Source organism: Falco peregrinus, chromosome 4 (genome assembly GCF_023634155.1).
Source record: "Falco peregrinus isolate bFalPer1 chromosome 4, bFalPer1.pri, whole genome shotgun sequence".
Taxonomy (NCBI): Eukaryota; Metazoa; Chordata; class Aves; order Falconiformes; family Falconidae; genus Falco; species Falco peregrinus.
Window position 1 is genome coordinate 88656021 of NC_073724.1, and position 17699 is coordinate 88673719.

Here is a 17699-nt window from a genome sequence, read left to right on the forward strand (position 1 = left end):
AATTTCAGATATCAGACTGATTCATGAATGGGATGCAGTGTCATCTAAGACAAACAAATTAGGGGTAGTGGTTGCTAAGGTTGAGAATTGATTTTAAATTTTTCTTTCTATACCCCTCTCTTCTGTACTGTATGTATTCTGTACTTATTTTGCTCGAAAGGTGCACCTGTGTCTTAAGGTCATTGTTTTTGATAAATTTTAATGCTCAGAGTAACATGAATAATTGTTCGATGATATTGGGGTTGCAGGGGGGAGACCTACAGAAAGCCTGATCTAAGATTTGTTACGTACTGTACCCACAAAGCAAACATAGGCTATCATTTGCTATCCATGGTGTGGCTTGCTGCAGCTCTTCAGATCCTGGGTTTGAATTTGCCTTTGCCTTGTTGAGAGAGCAGAGGTTGAATACAGAGTCCTAAGATCTACTTGAATCATAGCTCAGTAGGATTTGAAAACTCCTTTACTTTGAAAATTCCCCTACTTTGTTATGCCTTCGCCATTTGGAATTTCCTGTTGCCCCTCATCCCTGATTGGTGTATTTTGCTCTGTGTTGCAAAGACAAATGCATGTCATTTATGAGCAGGAAGCTGAAGTCAGGGGCGTATCTTTTCCAAAACATTGAAGTGGCAAGACTGCTCAGAGCCCGTCACTTGAAAATGCAGCTTTTATTTCTGTGCTTCTGTGAGAGCTGACTTCTTTAGATGCTTGGAACCAACTTAGGCTGGCAAACACAATATGATGCTGAGGTGCTTTGAAAATGCAAGCTTATCCTGTTAGTTGAGGAATATTGGATGTTTCCATACTTTGGGTCTATGAATGCTACTTTTTGAAATGACTGGGGGAGTTCCTGTGAAAGCAACATAACTCCTTCTTCTGTTCCCTTCTCTTTCTTTGAGCTAAGTACATACTTCTGTGCATCTCCCAGAACAGTGAGGGTTGCTCTCAAACTCAGATGTTGATTACATAGTCTCAATTCACTTTTTAAATTGATCTGGCCATGGATCAGTGGAATTAAAATGAGAAATTTATGATTCAAAAGACCTTTTGTTCCATGGCTTAATGTTTTTTAATGGTGGACAAGTGATGGGCCAAAGCTTTTGATAGTTTCCTGTCAAATATTTGTTTGAAAACAGACTACTACTTCTGTTTTGCTGGCTAGTTCTCATAAACCTTTAATGGTCTTTGCCAAAATAATTTATTTAATGCACTCTAAATAGAATGATGTCATGCACTTCCAGTAACAGAAATACCCACAGCTGGGTGCATCAGTCTGTCTGATCTAGTATGATATCATTAACTAGTCATATTAATAGAGTTGAATGAAATACAAATAGTTATTAGATTGTCAAAATGTCTGCCTGTACTATACGCTTGTGCTGAGTATTCCAATTAGTAGATTTTTAATAAATAATCCAGTAAGAAGTCAGGCTCTTCCTCACTTAATATAACCTCTTGGAAAGTACTGTAACCACCAGTATCCTGAATAAATATAACGGCACCTAACCCTTCACTTTCTCAGCTTCTGGGAAAACGGGCATAGTATGGTGCCCAGAAGGGATCCTTTAAGCAAACAAACAGAGCTCCTGAAGCAAAAATACTTCTGTGAAACACTCCCCCATCACCTCTCACAAATTTAATCCAGGTATCTGAGTTGTGTCACTGGAGGAACAGAAAAGGCAAAAATACATTTAGAGATATATTTGTACCTTAGTGCCATGCACTGCACCTGAAAAATGGGGACTGGAGTGGTTTTGAGGACACTCTTAGAATGGCTACAGCTAAGGAGTTAAACCCAGTTTAGAGAGTTAAAGCTGGAGTGATTGATTATGCACTGAATTTTCTTTTAGTTGGGTTGTGTCATGGGTGCAACACTAAGTGACACGTACTTAGCTCTCAAACTTTTTTATGGAATATCTGTGTTGAATTTTTTGTAAAGATACGTATCGCTGAAATACAACAAATAACATAGTGTACTTGTTTATGTGTGCCTTTCAGTGTGTAAGTTTAAAGCACATAAAAGATGTGCTGTCCGAGCAACAAATAACTGCAAATGGACCACATTAGCCTCAATTGGAAAAGACATCATCGAAGATGAAGATGGTGTAAGTACTATTCATATTTACAGTAGTTTCCAAAGCTGTTTCTTCTTTATGGGGAAAAAGCCCCAAGGCTAAGCAAAGAAATATTGCCATGTGACCCATTGCCGTTAGTGGTAGGTGGCTGTATTCCTGAATGTTTTCAAAGATTAAGGTGTTATGTAGAACAAAAGTTATATTTCTATCTCACAAGACAAGTTTAGTATCTGTGGGCACTAGACTGCAGCCATGTTAGAGGAATTTAAAGGCCCCATGCAGAGAAACTCTGAAGCTGAGGAATTGCTCCCAGAAGTTCCTACTGCTCTGAAGCAATGGTGGTGTTTTATACTGTGCCATGCTGTTTTGGCAATCTGTTTTCTGTCCTCCTTACCAACAGCTGTTCCCCAGGAGGCCTGTTTGGAATTCACTGACATGTGTGGGGTTTTTTACTGATGAGAGCAGGATTTTTAAAATTAACAGGAGAAGTGACAAAAGCTTTTCAGAGCTTTATTGTGGTAGATGGGTTATTTTTACAAATGCAACTATGTATGTGCCACTGGCGTGAAACTTCTTCCTAGGTTAGTACTAAGTTGCACACCTATGAGTGTCCTGAGTTGCCCATGGTGTTAATGGGACAGCACGCACTGAGTAAAGCTTTGCACTGCATTTAGGAACTGCTTTATGGAGCTGTGACTTACCAACCATGGGATACGTAAAGCCACAGAGGTATTCTGCTATCCTATTTATTCTTCTGAATTGTAGTTATTTTAATTGGTTTGTGTCATGGTAGTCAACATGAAGTGAATGGGTACTTATTTGGATTACGGAGTCTGGATTTAACTGCCCCATTGTTTTGCGGTATGTTCCTACCATATTACCATAAATAGTTGGATGAGATGCGTCTCCCTTCTTCAGCTGTCACATTTCTGCCTAGCTTGTGAAACACCACCATAGTCCACATTTGTAGCTTTTGCCTAGCAAGCATCAGTGTCACTTATCCTGGTCAGCCATACCTGCCTCTTTGAAAGGATAAAGCTGTCAGAAATAGTTTAAATCCACCTATATTTGAGAGACAAAAGCCTCTAATTTCTGTTTTTGAGTATTTAACTTCTATGACTAATTCTTCACAGATAGCTATGCCTCACCAGTGGTTAGAGGGTAATCTGCCTGTCAGTGCCAAATGCGCAGTCTGTGACAAGACTTGTGGCAGTGTTTTACGCCTGCAAGATTGGAAGTGCCTTTGGTGTAAAGCTATGGTAGGTGCAATGAACCACATGCAAACGTCTAGGGTTTTGTCAGCTTTATTGCTTGCCGTTATTTTTATTTTGTCATTTCATAACCATGCTTTTGGATCAAGTAGGAGCAGGCAGCTTGTGTAAACTCAGGTTTTCTAACATTCATAATTTCTCATGACTGTCCTACTTGCTTTGGTTGATTTTTAATACGCCCACAGCTGCAGCTTTTCTTTAATAGGTGTTGTCATCCAGTGTGTTTTCTCTGCCTTTTCCTAATCGAGAACTGAAGGTTCAGATGCCTGTTCCATACGCCTTATGTTACTTTCTTGTCTCTTTTATAGTAGATATTGCTGTAATAGTATTTTAGTAAATCAGCAATATTAATATTTATTAATATTAACGTGGTAATATTTTTATCACTGCAAAGTCTTGAAGTTCTCTTCTTCGGGACACTCTGTAGGTTGCTGTTGTGGTTTAACCCCAGCTGGCAACCCAGCACCACACAGCCGCTTGCTCACTCCCCCTCACCCAGAAGGATGGGGAGGAGAATCAGAAAGAAATGTAAAACTTAAGGGTTGAGATAAGAGCAACTTAATAGGTAAAGCAAAAGCTGTGCACACAAGCAAAGCAAAGCAAGGAATTCATTCACCACTTCCCATGGGCAGGCAGGTGCTCAGCCATCCCCAGGAAAGCCGGGCTCCATCACGCGTAACTGTTACTTGGGAAGACAGATGCCATAATGCCAAATGTCCCCCCCTTCCTTCTTCTTCCCCCAGTTTATATACTCAGCATGACGTCGTATGCTATGGAATACCTCTTTGGCTAGCTTTGGTCACCTGTCCTGGCTGTGTCCCCTCCCGATTTCCCGTGTCCCTGCAGGCCTCTCGCTGGCAGGGCCCAAGGAACCAAAAAGTCCTTGACTGAGTATAAACATGACACAGCAACAACCAAACCCATCAGTGTGCTGTCAACATTGTTCTCACATCAGAGCCAAAACACAGCACTATACTAGCTACTAAGAAGAAAATTAACTCTGTCCTGGCTGAAACCAGGACAGTTGCTGATTGAAATTCTGTAACATGTTATTGCTCTTTCCCCAAAATACAGTTTTCTCTTATTTTTTTTAACTTGTGTGAAAAGATGGGTTTCATATGCTAGGGTACAGAAGTGGAAAGTCAGCAGTTTTTGTATTGTTGAAGCTTTCTGCATATGGATGTCTGAGGCTCTGTGTGTAGGCAGTGGGAAATGATTGACACCTTCAGAGGTGATTTGAAATTCAGGTGGAGTGCAGCACCTTCTGCTTGTGCCTGTTTTCCCAGTAACTATGGAATAGGCTGCTACAATGCATAGTTTCTGGGACCCACCTTTGGTGGGTGGGTCTGGCTTGGCAGATATGCTAGCTTTAGTGCAGATACATCTTCCAGAACAGCCAGGCAGACCAGGCATGTGCAGAGCTATTGCTTTAGCATGTGCACAGCGTGCCTGCTGCCCCCAGCACCAGTGCTGGCTTCTGGGAACTTGGCCCTCCTTTGCTCGTGGATGCAGGCAAGCAACTCCCTTGAAAGGACGATTCATATCTGCTATAGGGGTAGCTGAAGATGAAGTACTCCAGACTTAACATTTTGTGGAATAAGTAACAAGCCTTTGTGGTTGAACACCCGTATGTTTTTTTTTCCCAGTCTCTCTCCTCTTCCCTCTACACCTAGATGTTAGATATTAGTCCATTTTTGTTACATAGATACTGTATCCATTTCACCCCAAAATTCCACTGTAGGGAAATAATTTCTTGTTTCTTTTGTAGGTTCACACTGCCTGTAAAGATCTGTATCCTCGTAAATGTCCACTTGGCCAATGTAAGGTATCGATCATACCTCCAACAGCACTAAACAGTATAGACTCTGATGGTACGTAGTATTGTAGTGTGTTCAGTGGTAGCTCTGGACTTGCAGTGTGTAGTGGGATCTGTATAACTGACCAAGGCTAAAATCCTTCTGCTGAACAACAGATGAAAGCAGTCTTCAAATTTAGAGAAAAGTATAATTTTCCTTGTAGCTCTTTAGAGGAGTATTTAACTGACATGATTTAAAAAAAATGTTTTTGAAAGTTCCCCCACTGGAAGTTTTCTCCCATTTTATTTATGACCCTTGGGAAGTTTTCAAGTGAATGACCAGAGTCTTCAGTGAAGTGGACTGATGTCTGCCTGACTCATCACTCATACTGTGAGTTCTGAAATTTTGGGTGACTGCTTTGTGCAGAGGAAAGATAGCTGAAAGGGTCAGATCCAGGAATTGCTTCCAAGGCTTCTCTGAATTTCTTTTAAATATAAGCAGTGTAAGAAACCTGCAACACACAGATGGAAACCCACCAAGTGTTCAAATCTCAGAGGTGCTCTTTGGTGGCTCAGGACAGAGATGCGTGAGCAGTGGGAGACTGCGCTTAAAGGCAGGGAGTGGATTTAATAAGGAGTATCATGAAATCTAACTGCTTTAATGTTAAAGTTTGTAATGATGGCAAGTGTAGACCAACAGCTTTAACACAATTTAATGAATGTTATTGTATGAAGTTAGTAAAAGTGATTGTTTATGCTGTATGTATTCACTGTATTTGTTTGCTTTGTGGTGTCTTAGACCACAGTATCATGCTGCTATTTATTATTCATGCTAGGAAGATTGTTCCATAGGTGAAATTATTTTTCTTCGCATTTAAATAAATTAATCAAGCCTTATTTAAAATTATACATTATGATAATGTGGTATTAAATTAGCATCCTTTAATGCCAATTTTTTTAGTAATTGAAAACAACATAGTCATTTTAGAATGCCTGAAACAAATGTCAAAACCTGCACCCATGATGTCAGATTTTGATGTGTTAATGAGAAATCACTGCTTCCATGGACTGGTTATGTTAGTGACAACTGTGTCCATTAGTACCACTTACTAAGGGCCTTATAGAAAGCCCCCTGTAATTAGCCAAGACCTGCACTGACTTTAATAAGCTTTGGATCACAGCTGAAGGTCTGTTATTCAGTGATGCTGTTATAAGTAATAGCATAACTTCAGTCTGAGAAAAATGTTCTCATGCAAAGTCTTACCTGGGAGCAGTTGAGTTCAGTAACTTTCAAAATCTGCCAGTACTCTTTAGAAAGCTTATACAGATGTGGATAGTCCAGTTCAACCCAGTAAGGTTAATGAAAAATCTGATTGAAAACCAAACACTTGTAACTGAAATACATATTTTTACAATGTGATAACTTGTGAACATGAAATTTGAGAACTATTCTAAAAGGTTAATAAACTTTTTCACTGTTGAAAAGCAATAAAGCTATTGTCTTCAGGATTTTACTAAATCTAGGCACTGAACATACCAGAAAGAAAAAAATGAATTGTGTTTTCTTTGCAGGGCTAATATTCAGTTTAGCATTTACATTATGAATGATAAAATGTACTCCTTTTGTCTTCCATCTCTTTCTTCCTCTTTCCCATGATTTCTTTTTGTGTTGTTCATATTAGAAAGCCTTATTTATTTCATTCTTTCTAACTATGTTCACAGGTTTCTGGAAAGCCACATGCCCGCCATCCTGTGCCAGTCCTCTTTTAGTTTTTGTTAACTCAAAGAGTGGAGACAATCAGGGAGTAAAGTTTCTTCGTCGATTCAAACAGTCGTTAAATCCAGCTCAGGTGTTCGATTTAATGAATGGAGGACCTCACTTAGGGTAATGACCTTGGAAATCTTGAGCAATCCTTTCTGCAAGGGAATTTAGTGCAAAGTGTAGTGTTGTGTTGTGCCCCTGTTGCTATCATTCTATCACCAACATCTACTGTGACTTCCTAATTAAAATCTATGAGTGAATTCTGGTGGGATTGTAGGATATTTTCTTTCTAGAAAATTCATTTGAAAATTCAAACCCCAAACCTATCAGCCCAAGTGTTTTCTAGCTTTTTGGCTAGCTCTGACTTCTGTTAACTGGTAAGGCCCAAAACCTTTACAAATGTTTAGATGCTTTCCTGAAACAGGGCATTTATGCACAGTTGCCTGGGTGCTTTTCTTCCATTTCGTATGTGTAATGCAGATATTCCTGTGACATTGTTGTGAATAGCTATAGAATAAAACTATTGTCTAAATGTTCTCTGTATCTTTTTGAATTCTGAACGCAGGTGTCAGAGGGGGAGTCCGCAGTGTGTGATGGATAAGTGCATTAAAATTTTGTCATCTGAAAACTACATTCAAAATACAGTTTAGGCAATATATGCAAATGGTCAAGAAAATGAGCATTTCAGAATTTGGAGCAAGAACACAATTAAAGCCATCAGGCATTCTACAGTATCTACGGGTTGATTGTTGGAGGGATAGGGATGAAATTTGTGTAGCAGTGGCCACAACCCAAGTATCTTTGCACATTCATAAAAATTTAATTAATGCGCTTTTTTGTGTTGCCTAACTTAATTCCACTCCGACGTAGCATTGTGGTTAAGTGGCCTATTAATATCACTTAGAGCAACTAGAAACACTAGTTTTCGTACTCTTAAAGGTGCAGAATTATGCTTGCGTGATAAAAATGTAGATAAATGCACAAAAATTCAGTTCAAACAGTGGGCAAATAATACAAATATAGTGGAATACAGCTGTGGATTTTTAAAATTAGTACTGTGTTATAAACATGTTATATTTACTTTTTAATTTTCAATATTCTGTTCATTATAACCCTGATAATCTGAGTTCAATCTAAGTCTCTTTTGGCTAACATGTTGAACGTGTAATTACAATGAATGATAAAAGTTCATTTGAATTGGAGAGACAATTTTTGAGAGAGGGGAGTCTGAAAAATTTGTCTGTCTGTTTGCAAGTTCTTTTGCTTCATTCAGTTGTACTTAACAGCAGCATGGTTCAGGAGGCTCACTTTGGTTTTGCACAGTAGTCATAGGTCAAGGTGGTTGCTTTTAAATATTTTTCCTGAACAGTTTGTAAAGAGGTCCTTAGCAGTTTTTGTGTCAGGTTGTGCTGGTGTCTTCCTTTTTCTAGTTGATCTACAAAGCAGAGTTGCATTCTTTGAGACAGTGTATTTTGAGGGGTTCTCTCCCTTTTCTCAGGGTAGGAGAAATTGTTTTCGTACCCACAGTTTTTTTTCTTAAATAACTGCATCTTTTTTTTCTGATTAGTATCTGCCTATCATGTAAAAGTGACATTATATTCTTTAGGAAACATCTAAATTGTTCAAAAATTTGTGATCTTAATATGTTGCTTTTTAGAAATAGTTCTGAGATTACACATATTCTGGAAAATAACATGCATTAAAAATAAATGTTTGTTTTTATTATTTTAAGAGTTTATACTCTCCAATTCTTTGGGTTTTTTTTAAGTTTAAATCCCTGTTGTTTTTACCTCTTGGCTGTTTCTTCACATCTCATTCCCTTTTCCTCTGTGTGTCATCTTTCTGCCTGTTCTGTCTCTTGTCCTCCTTTTCTGTGCTGCCCAAGTGTTGTATCCTGGAGGTGTTAAAAGTCTGAGAAAGGAGGAGGAGCCATAGGAAGCAAAAGTAGGATACGGCTTTAAGGATCTAATATGAAATACTTGTATTATTTGTCTTACATTGTTGTGATTGCCTTATGTGTAATAATTGCCTCCTACTGTCCTTGCATTTAGTTAGTCACATGTTGGCAAAAGCCCACCCGTATTGTGGAGTGCATCCTGTCGCTGTGTCTTAACCTCTGCTCATGAAAAATCCCCAGTGGTGCCTTTTGCTTCTGGCTGAAGTGAGAAGCGTAGAGCAGTTGCAATTTCATAGCTTAGAATTTCTTTTTATATTAATAAAGTGAATAAAATCCTGAAAACAATATCAAGGGAATTTTTTTAAGTAAAATTTGGCATGTTATTTATCAGAAATGTTGGTGTAAGTGGAATATACGGCAGTAGATGGGATGCAGATAGGTTTATGAAGTAGATGGTTTTATCCACATACCCCAGAACAACAGAAGAAGGAGCATAAAGGTGCCATGCACTCAATTTTTGTGTAACAGTGGCTAATGAATATAACTGCTCTCTCGCTAATGGACATAACTGATTCTAACAGGCTTTGTTTTCTCTGCAGTTTGCGGTTATTTCAGAAGTTTGACAACTTCAGGATTCTTGTGTGTGGTGGTGATGGAAGCGTGGGTTGGGTCTTGTCAGAAATTGATAAGCTCAGTTTGCACAAACAGGCAAGTGTGCATACTTACTTACCTTGACTATACTGACGGGACTTAATTTTGTATGCTTACTTTCCCTTCACTTGGTTCTTTGTCGTAGCTCTTTATATGGGCCAAACTCAACAGTTACTGTTAAATAAAAATGTCCACTGGTGTAAACAGGACAGGTTGTATTGGAATCGCACTATTTGATTTACAAGCTTTAGACATCAGCTGTATGATTAACATTTGTAGCTTCATATAACAAGCATCTGTAATAGTTTGTACTTTCTCGTTTTCAATAGTAGATTGCTCCTGTGTTTTTCAGTGTCAGTTAGGAGTGTTACCCCTTGGTACTGGAAATGACCTTGCTCGTGTCCTCGGTTGGGGAGGATCCTGTGATGATGATACGCAACTTCCTCAGATTTTGGAAAAACTAGAACGAGCCAGCACAAAAATGTTAGACAGGTAAACCTAAACATGCATTTACATGACTCCATGAGATTCAGATTGTGCTTTTCTTGGTTTCTGATGGCCTAAATCCATCTTAGAGACTTCATGTTCCATGGTTTTGGTTTTTTAGGGTGCACATCATAGTAATGAGGGAAGCTGGGATAGTAATGGGGACAGCTCTTCAACATCCTTTTTAAACTGAAGAGTCAGAGGGGAGCGGCTGATGAAACTAGGAAGCACATTTGTCCAAAGATGAACAAAAGGGGATGGTTTATTGAATAACTGATGAAGGTGCATAACTGCCTGTTACAAGAAGTTGTAAACATTAAGAAATTGTATAGATTCAAAACCGTTTATGGGCAGTTTTATGGACTCCATGCATGCTATTATATACCATTAGAGCTAGCATCTTTATTTGGGAAACACTTGAGCTCTCTGTCCTGGGATGTGGGGAGAACTCGCATCGTGTGCTTCCACCCTTGATGTAATCTTCTGAGGCATCGGCTGTGGACAGGATAATACAAGATTAGTATTATCTAATGCAAGATTAGTATTATCCAATACTAATATTTCTGTTTGAGGCATTTTCTTAGTCAAAACCAAGAGATCTTTCCACTCCTTGTTTTGTGTGATTTCCATCCATAAGGTGAAGGAGCAATTACCATTTAAAAGAAGTCAGTGAAGGTAATGGTCTTGTTCCAAGGAAGGTGGAACACCGTTTTTGAGAGGAGTATTTCTTACTCTGTTCCTTTCTCTCATGAGTGTTTCTGTTCTTGCTCTTATTGCAAACACCTGAATGTAAAAGGTGATTTTATTGTAGGGTTTTTTTAATGAAATAGAGAAACAAGTCCTTTTTTATTTTAAGCTTTTCTGCAGGCTATGTGATCGTTTTATAGCAAAGTATGTAGAGAAATGCTTATTTCTGATTCTTAGAAAGGTTGGCCTGGACATTCTGAAAGATTCTGTAGATTAAATCATGTTTGCCTTTTTCTGTACTGAAAAAAAGGTCAGTTTCATTTCGTCCTCTAATTTCAGTAGACTTGCTTCGAAGGCCATCTGCAGTGATTACTCACTCTTTTCAGCAGTCTTTGAAGGCTGTTGCTATTAGCAGTATCATACTATCTGTGCTGTAGAGTACTGTCCTTTACCAGGGGAAAAAAGATACATGTATCAATGAAGACTTCACCATTTGCGTTGTTCTTAAGCCTGCTTCCCCTAGTTGAGATCAAAAGCTAGTGCTACCTTTAGAGCTTTTTCTCTAGGATCACATCTATTTTCCTTTGACTTATGCATTTAGTTCTCACAAATTCTTTGATATTGTGAATGTTTTGCTGGAAAAAAACCTTAGTTGCCTGCATTGAATGTCCCATGATTTGTTCACAAATAAGGCTTATCATCAAATCACTAACAAATAATCTGAGCAATAAAACAAATTATTACCATTAATCTCAATTATTTCATCCATATACACTTATCTTACAATTAAAAATTAAGCTTTTTTATTGTTATTGTTTTCTTTTTAACAAGTTGTTCTGTGATGTGACAATGAATTTTGGTTTTGTTGATATGTTGGTGAAAAGATAAAACTAACAATCTGGAAACTGAAAAGCTATTACATTTCTTTCAGGTGGAGTATAATGTCATATGAACTGAAATTACCAGCAAAGCCTTCTATTCTTCCAGTAACTGCAGAAGAGTCGGAGGAATGCCAGGTGGACTTTTACTTTTGTTGTTTCATATACTGAACTTTTTGCTTCTGGGATGACAATATTTGTAATCAAAGCACTTGTGTGAAAAATAGAAGCAGCTGTGTTTTGATCTGCTAACTGAACTGAGTTGATGTCTGTTCATGGCGTATATCTCAAGTGATTAGGGTTTACAGTTTTGTATTATTTGCCAAAAATCCATGAAGGTCAGGAGTCTACAACAGAGTGGTCAGACAAATTCCTTTTAAAAAAAAAAAAGGTATTTTATATATATGTTACAAATAAGGTTTTATATTTATTGAATGATATTTAAGATTATAATATAGTACTATCATATCATTAATAACATATATTTTATACAATTACTATATAAGAGTGTATCTTACATTATTTTGTATATAATAGTATTATTTAGTGTTATGTTATTGTACAATAATTTATATGAATATATGAAGTATGCTTTCAACATACATGTATATATATAAAAAAAGGAAAATGGTTACCATCTTTAGTTTGGAATAAGCATTAAAAAAACTCCAACATTTAAAGGCAAGGGTTGTATTCTGAAAGAATGAGAGAAGCTTTTTGCCGCTTGAGTTTAGATCAGGTGATACCACCCAACTTTCTCCTTGTTCTTCCAGAGAGCTCAGAATCATAAGTGACCTCAAAGAAAAGCTTAGTCTGTGTTTCAGAATAGATTTGTGCTTGTACTGTTTGATGAGGTTTTCATTTTGAGAGGGAGATGCTTTAATCAAATTAATTGGCATGAGGGTTCTGACTAAAAATGAGAAAATAATATATTCCTAAGAAAGTTAATGCATATCAACTTTAGCTCAATAGTACTTGAGAAGCAATAATTAATCTGCAGGTTCTTGAATAATTTAATAATTCAGGCTGTTTTAATTGGCAAGGAGGTTATAACCTTTGACAGTTTGCTGGATATAGAGATGCAGAAAGGCTGGGGCTCCACTGGCTGGGTTTTTAACAGGGTTGCTTTGTACATGCTGTTTCCAGTGTAAGCAATGCAGAACAAGGTTTTATCTTCTCAAAATTTTCAAGACAGTTAAAATTTTCAAGTGTATCTCCATCTTGTAAAGGAAAAAAAAATACATTTTGTTCTAGTTAGTTCTGACTTAGAAATTGTGTTTAGCTCCTCCTGAAAATGGAAGGAACTGCTCATACAAAACTTTTTTTTGAAAATCAGTTCTGTAGGCTATAGTTACCTGGCATTACTCTTGAGTTGGACAAAGCTGTTTTCTTTCGAGTACCCTATTCAATCCCTGTTTTAATGTTTTTTTGCATCATTTATTGAGTTACAAAATTTGAGAAAAAGAATAATTAACTTCTCAGAAGGTAATGTGTTAAAGCACAGTTTGAAAAGTAAATAAAAGTACATACCTGATTCTTCCCCCCCTTTCCTCCAGTTTCAGGAGACTTATTTTACTTGATTTGCTTCCAGAAATCTTATACTCATGTTTGAACAGCAGTAGTGTGTTCTTACAGATCAGTTGGTTATGTCTTGTTTACCCCTTGAAATGAAAACTGATTTACTGTCAGTTCTACAACTAAGGCTGGGGTTTAGGAGGAAAAAAAAATTTTTAAAAAAAGTGTGGTATATCTACCTGCTCCATATCAAGGGCAGAAACACACTAAGAGGTTTTAAGAAATTCTTAAAGGAAGCATCAGAATTTCAGAACTGCATTTATTTTTAGCTTTAAATTTAAAATTTCAGTAAGATTTTCTTTTAAAACTGAGGTCTGGACCCATATCTCTTTTGAGACAGGACATAGTGTGTGAGGATACATTTCTGATCCATTCCAAATCTTTTACTGAGTATTCCAGAGCTTCTAATTCTGTGCAAGAAAAGCCGAACAATGTACACATCCATTCTCGTAAAGACCAAGCCTTAAATAATTGGCTCCTTGAGGACTGGCTTTGATAGCATTATACCAGTTTAGCAGCCTTTGTCAGTAGGGGTACTTGGGGAATGAGAGTCTATCTGACAGTAAAAAGAAAATTCAGGATTGCATCTGCAAACTTTTGATTTATTCTTGGTCGAGCAGCTTAGCTTGAGGGAAACTTTGCTTGTTTTATAAACGAAATACATTAGATTATATTAATTCAAGTTGTTATAAATCTAGAAAGGAGGTAGGTTTTTTTCTGCCTTATGGATTATTTTTAGCCTAGAAATAACTTCATGTTTTCTCTATGAGGAGTAAAAGAACTGTGGATCAAGTTCTCAGATGCAGTGTTACTTTGAATATTAAAAATCTGATAAATAAAATACAGTATGTGGGTAGAATTTGCATTGCCAGCTGCTTGTACTTGTATTAGATCTGAAATGAAAATCCTGCTATTTTTGGAGGCATTTTAACTCACTGCTCAGTGTTAAACTGCTGAAACGTGTGAAAATTGTAGTCTTTTTTTCTCTCTGTTTTCAGATATCTGCTTATGAGGACTCAGTTGCTGCTCATCTTGCAAAAATTCTCAATTCTGATCAGCACTCAGTTGTCATATCATCTGCCAAGTGGGTTGATAGGTTTTATGTACGATGTGTGGAATAAATCCCCTGTGTAACATCATCACCATAATAACCTTCTGTCTAAGCCTGATTTTCTTATGGCTGGCCCAACTGGCTTGGCTTAATATATCTTGATTTATGTCTTTTGGAGTGGATATTTTTTCTGCAAAATGTTTATATGGTACAATTGTAATGGATAGCTTATTACTAAACACATCAACATCTTAACAAAAATCACATAATATTAATATGAAGTTGTTTTAAATCACTCCAAATCAGCGTGCAGCTTAAATAAGAAACTTACTGTTACTAATGTGAATATGTGACATACTTCACATTGCTTTTCTTCTGTTTTGTTTTATGCATATCCATATCTTTAAGATGACAAATAATTTCACCGATGTGAAGCAGAACTTCAGGCTAGGTAGCTTTGTCATAGCTCTGTCTGTATCAGTTCAATCAATAGTGGTCTCAGACAATAGGGTTGTGGGTTTTTTCCCCCAAACTGAAACACTTAAAAATGAGAGAGAATTATTTGGCAAATCGTGGACATCACCTGAAATCAGAAGTATTCTGCGTATACCTTCTCTGTGAAAAGAACCAAACACCTTATATTTTGCAATATGCAAAAGACCCAGTCATTGAATCTTCAAAAATACATCTGAATGTCATTACCTCTCTTTTTTTTTTTTTTCCCCTGCTAAAAGCATGTTAATAAAATTTCATTTTTAAAGTCTACATAGCACATGTTGAAAACTGAATTGCAGAATTTTATTATAACTCCAGATTCTAAATTGGGTCAGTATCTTGTTAAATCTAATTTCTGTCAAATAATTTTCAATCAAATGAACAATACTAAGGAGTTCTCCACACCTCGTTAGTAAGTTTGCTCTTTTTTGGCGTAGGTAATAAGAACCAAGTCTTTCTCTGATTTACACAGTGAAAATTCATTGCAGCCACTGTAGTTTGCATAGATAGCCCTCAGGGGGTCGGCTGTGGTTCAGAAGCATGAGCTGTGCAGTGGGACATGTGTGGCCATATGCTCTCATCTAAGAAGTGCTCCATTAACATCAGTAGATTTTCTCCATGGTTTCTAGGCTCCATCTTTGTGTGGGAGTTTGCAAGACTGAAGTTATCAGAGTGAATGCAAGTTTGCTAACTCCTCTGGTATGGAAGGTGTACAAGCAAGGGAATGGATGAAATAGTCACATTGATTTCGGTTCTTAGAAATAAGAGACTGAGATACAATGTGTGCAAAGGCTTAAATAAAAGATTTTGAGGAAGGGTTTTTGTTTTAAAGCTTATCACTTGAATTTTTCAAGCCATGGAAGAGAGTATCATCTGCTTTGCTAGTATCATCACAGAGCAGTCGTTTCTGACAAGAATGGTGTATAGCAGTATACATATAAATAAGTTGCCATATGAATTTAATATTCAAAACACATATTTTATTTAATTTGACTTCTCCTCTTTCCTTTCTTTATCTGAAGAATATTATGTGAAACTGTAAAGGACTTCGTTGCCAAAATAGGGAAGACTTACGAAAAGCCAATGGAAAATACAGAGGAAGCTGATGCCATGGCCGTTAAAGTAAGACTATGACTATGTTCTGGTTTAAAGTTGTAGGTTTTTGAAAGTTCATAGCTCATAGGTGTTTATTTTTCAGATTGCTCCAGGATGCCCAGCTTGGCTTTCATTTTAACCAATGACTGTAAAATTCTTCTCTTCTTATTGCATAGAACAGTTCTTTCCAAACCATCTTTAACTCTAAGATCTCTATAAATTCTGTTTACACTTTTTGATTCATAAAGGATAAAGTTCATGGTAATGTACGTAGAAGTGAAAGATTTTGCCTTAGAAGTTATACTTTTAGGGATTAAATTAGCTATGGGAAAACAATAGAATAATGAGGAGAGAGTATGCTGGGAGAATGAAGGGAAGAGAGACTACAATATTAAAAAGAATGGTTTAAGCTGCAAATTGTAGAGATCACGTTGAAAAAGCATTGGAAAAAACTAAACAAACCCCAAACAGAAGGATTTGGTATGAGGCACAGAATTTACATGAGCTGAAAAGAAAACAAGAAAGCGCAATCACTAACAAACCCAGAGTCAGGCTATGTACTTGCTCTAAATGGCAATTTGTGGTTCGTGTTTCTGTTTGGTGCACAATTTAGAATTAATTTATCTTTTTTACTGTTCCAAGGCCAGACAGCGTTGGTTTCCTTTCCTTTAAGCACAGAAAGTCACGGCTTTTCTAGTGTACCTAAAGACAGCAGCTGCTTAGTGATGGGTAGAGGTGTTTGACAGTGCGTGGTTCTGGCTTGAGCCTCTTTTCTCCGTGACAGCTCACTTGCTGAAATGTAGAGCTGTGTTGCAAAAGCAACCCCATGTGTCTCAGTCTAACACCTGGGCATGTCCCCATAGATTAACTCCATATTGGGGCACCCATAATTTCTTATAATGCGTGCTATGGGCAAATCTGTGGTGATTCTCTGTGCTGCAGGCCGTTGGGAGAGGAGTAAGACTGAACTCTAGTTGCATGGCAGGGTGAATTTAGTAGGGTGTGTTACTGTCATCTGAGTGTGGGATTTTTTTGTTGTAATTGCTGTAATCTGGTTGGGTGTCAGAGGGTATGTCTGCAAATAAACCATGCAGACCTACTCATAATCTGATATTCCAAAATGTTGAAACTAGGTTTGGATTTTACATAAAAAATTACATAGACATTTAAGACACCTATAATTTTAATATAATCTGGTACTTAATTTCCTGCAAATGTTCACACATTCACTGTTAAGTTTTTTTGGTGTGTGTATTTTTTTCCACTTTGTCTTAGTGCTCTGAGTTAAATGAGAAGCTAGACCTATTGCTCCAGGCTCTTCACACAGAAGCCCAGGCTGCTCCCATCCTCCCAGGCATCACTCCGCCCATTGTGGAAGAAGAAGCAGAGGAGTTTTCAAGTGAAGAATCCTTATCTGAAAGTAAAGAGCAATTAGCAGAGTGTGTCTCAAAGTCTTCCACACAGAAACTCTTCAAACCAAGGGAACAGTTAATGCTCCGGGCAAACAGCTTGAAGAAGGCTGTAAGGCAGATCATTGAACAAGCAGAAAAAGGTGCGCATCAACAATGTTTTGATCCTTACTGATAAAATAATTTTTTTCTATGTAAGAATGTAGAAATCAAACTACAATGATGAAAACTTATGCTAGTTAAAAAAAAATAATCATGTGCTTATTACAAGCTGCAAGGAAAAGAAATACAGCTTGTTTGGATATTGATGACTGTCTGCGTACATGAATATATATGTATGCATGTGTGTGCACATACAAAAGTGTGCTTCTTTGGTAATTACTATCCTCCAGAAAATTAAAAATTCTGGCAGCAAATCTTTATCAACAGGCAAAAGATTGCTCAACTGTCTTTTGCTGAATTGGCATTAGAAATCTTTTGTTAGTATTTTTAAACGTTAAGCTACAGGAAGCAAAAAAGCTAATTTTCCACGTGTGCAGTTTTTCTTTAAAAATCTTGAAAATTTCTGTCTTCTT

The 17699-nt window shown here is 37.2% G+C and overlaps 1 protein-coding gene across 4 annotated transcripts in view; it reads left to right on the plus strand.

Annotated features, from left to right (window-relative positions):
• DGKH (diacylglycerol kinase eta) overlaps positions 1–17699 on the plus strand; it is a 174179-nt gene that overhangs the window by 114700 nt on the left and 41780 nt on the right. For all 4 annotated transcript variants that reach the window (XR_008746865.1, XM_055802293.1, XM_055802294.1 and 1 more), the window contains 10 exons: positions 1996–2102; positions 3206–3331; positions 5112–5214; positions 6861–7023; positions 9397–9505; positions 9801–9940; positions 11553–11637; positions 14073–14158; positions 15643–15742; positions 16991–17267. Coding sequence is in view for 3 of the 4 variants with exons in the window: in XM_055802293.1 (XP_055658268.1) it covers positions 1996–2102; positions 3206–3331; positions 5112–5214; positions 6861–7023; positions 9397–9505; positions 9801–9940; positions 11553–11637; positions 14073–14158; positions 15643–15742; positions 16991–17267 (1296 nt within the window). In the remaining variant the exon portion in view is untranslated. The remainder of the gene's footprint in view (positions 1–1995; positions 2103–3205; positions 3332–5111; positions 5215–6860; positions 7024–9396; positions 9506–9800; positions 9941–11552; positions 11638–14072; positions 14159–15642; positions 15743–16990; positions 17268–17699) is intronic.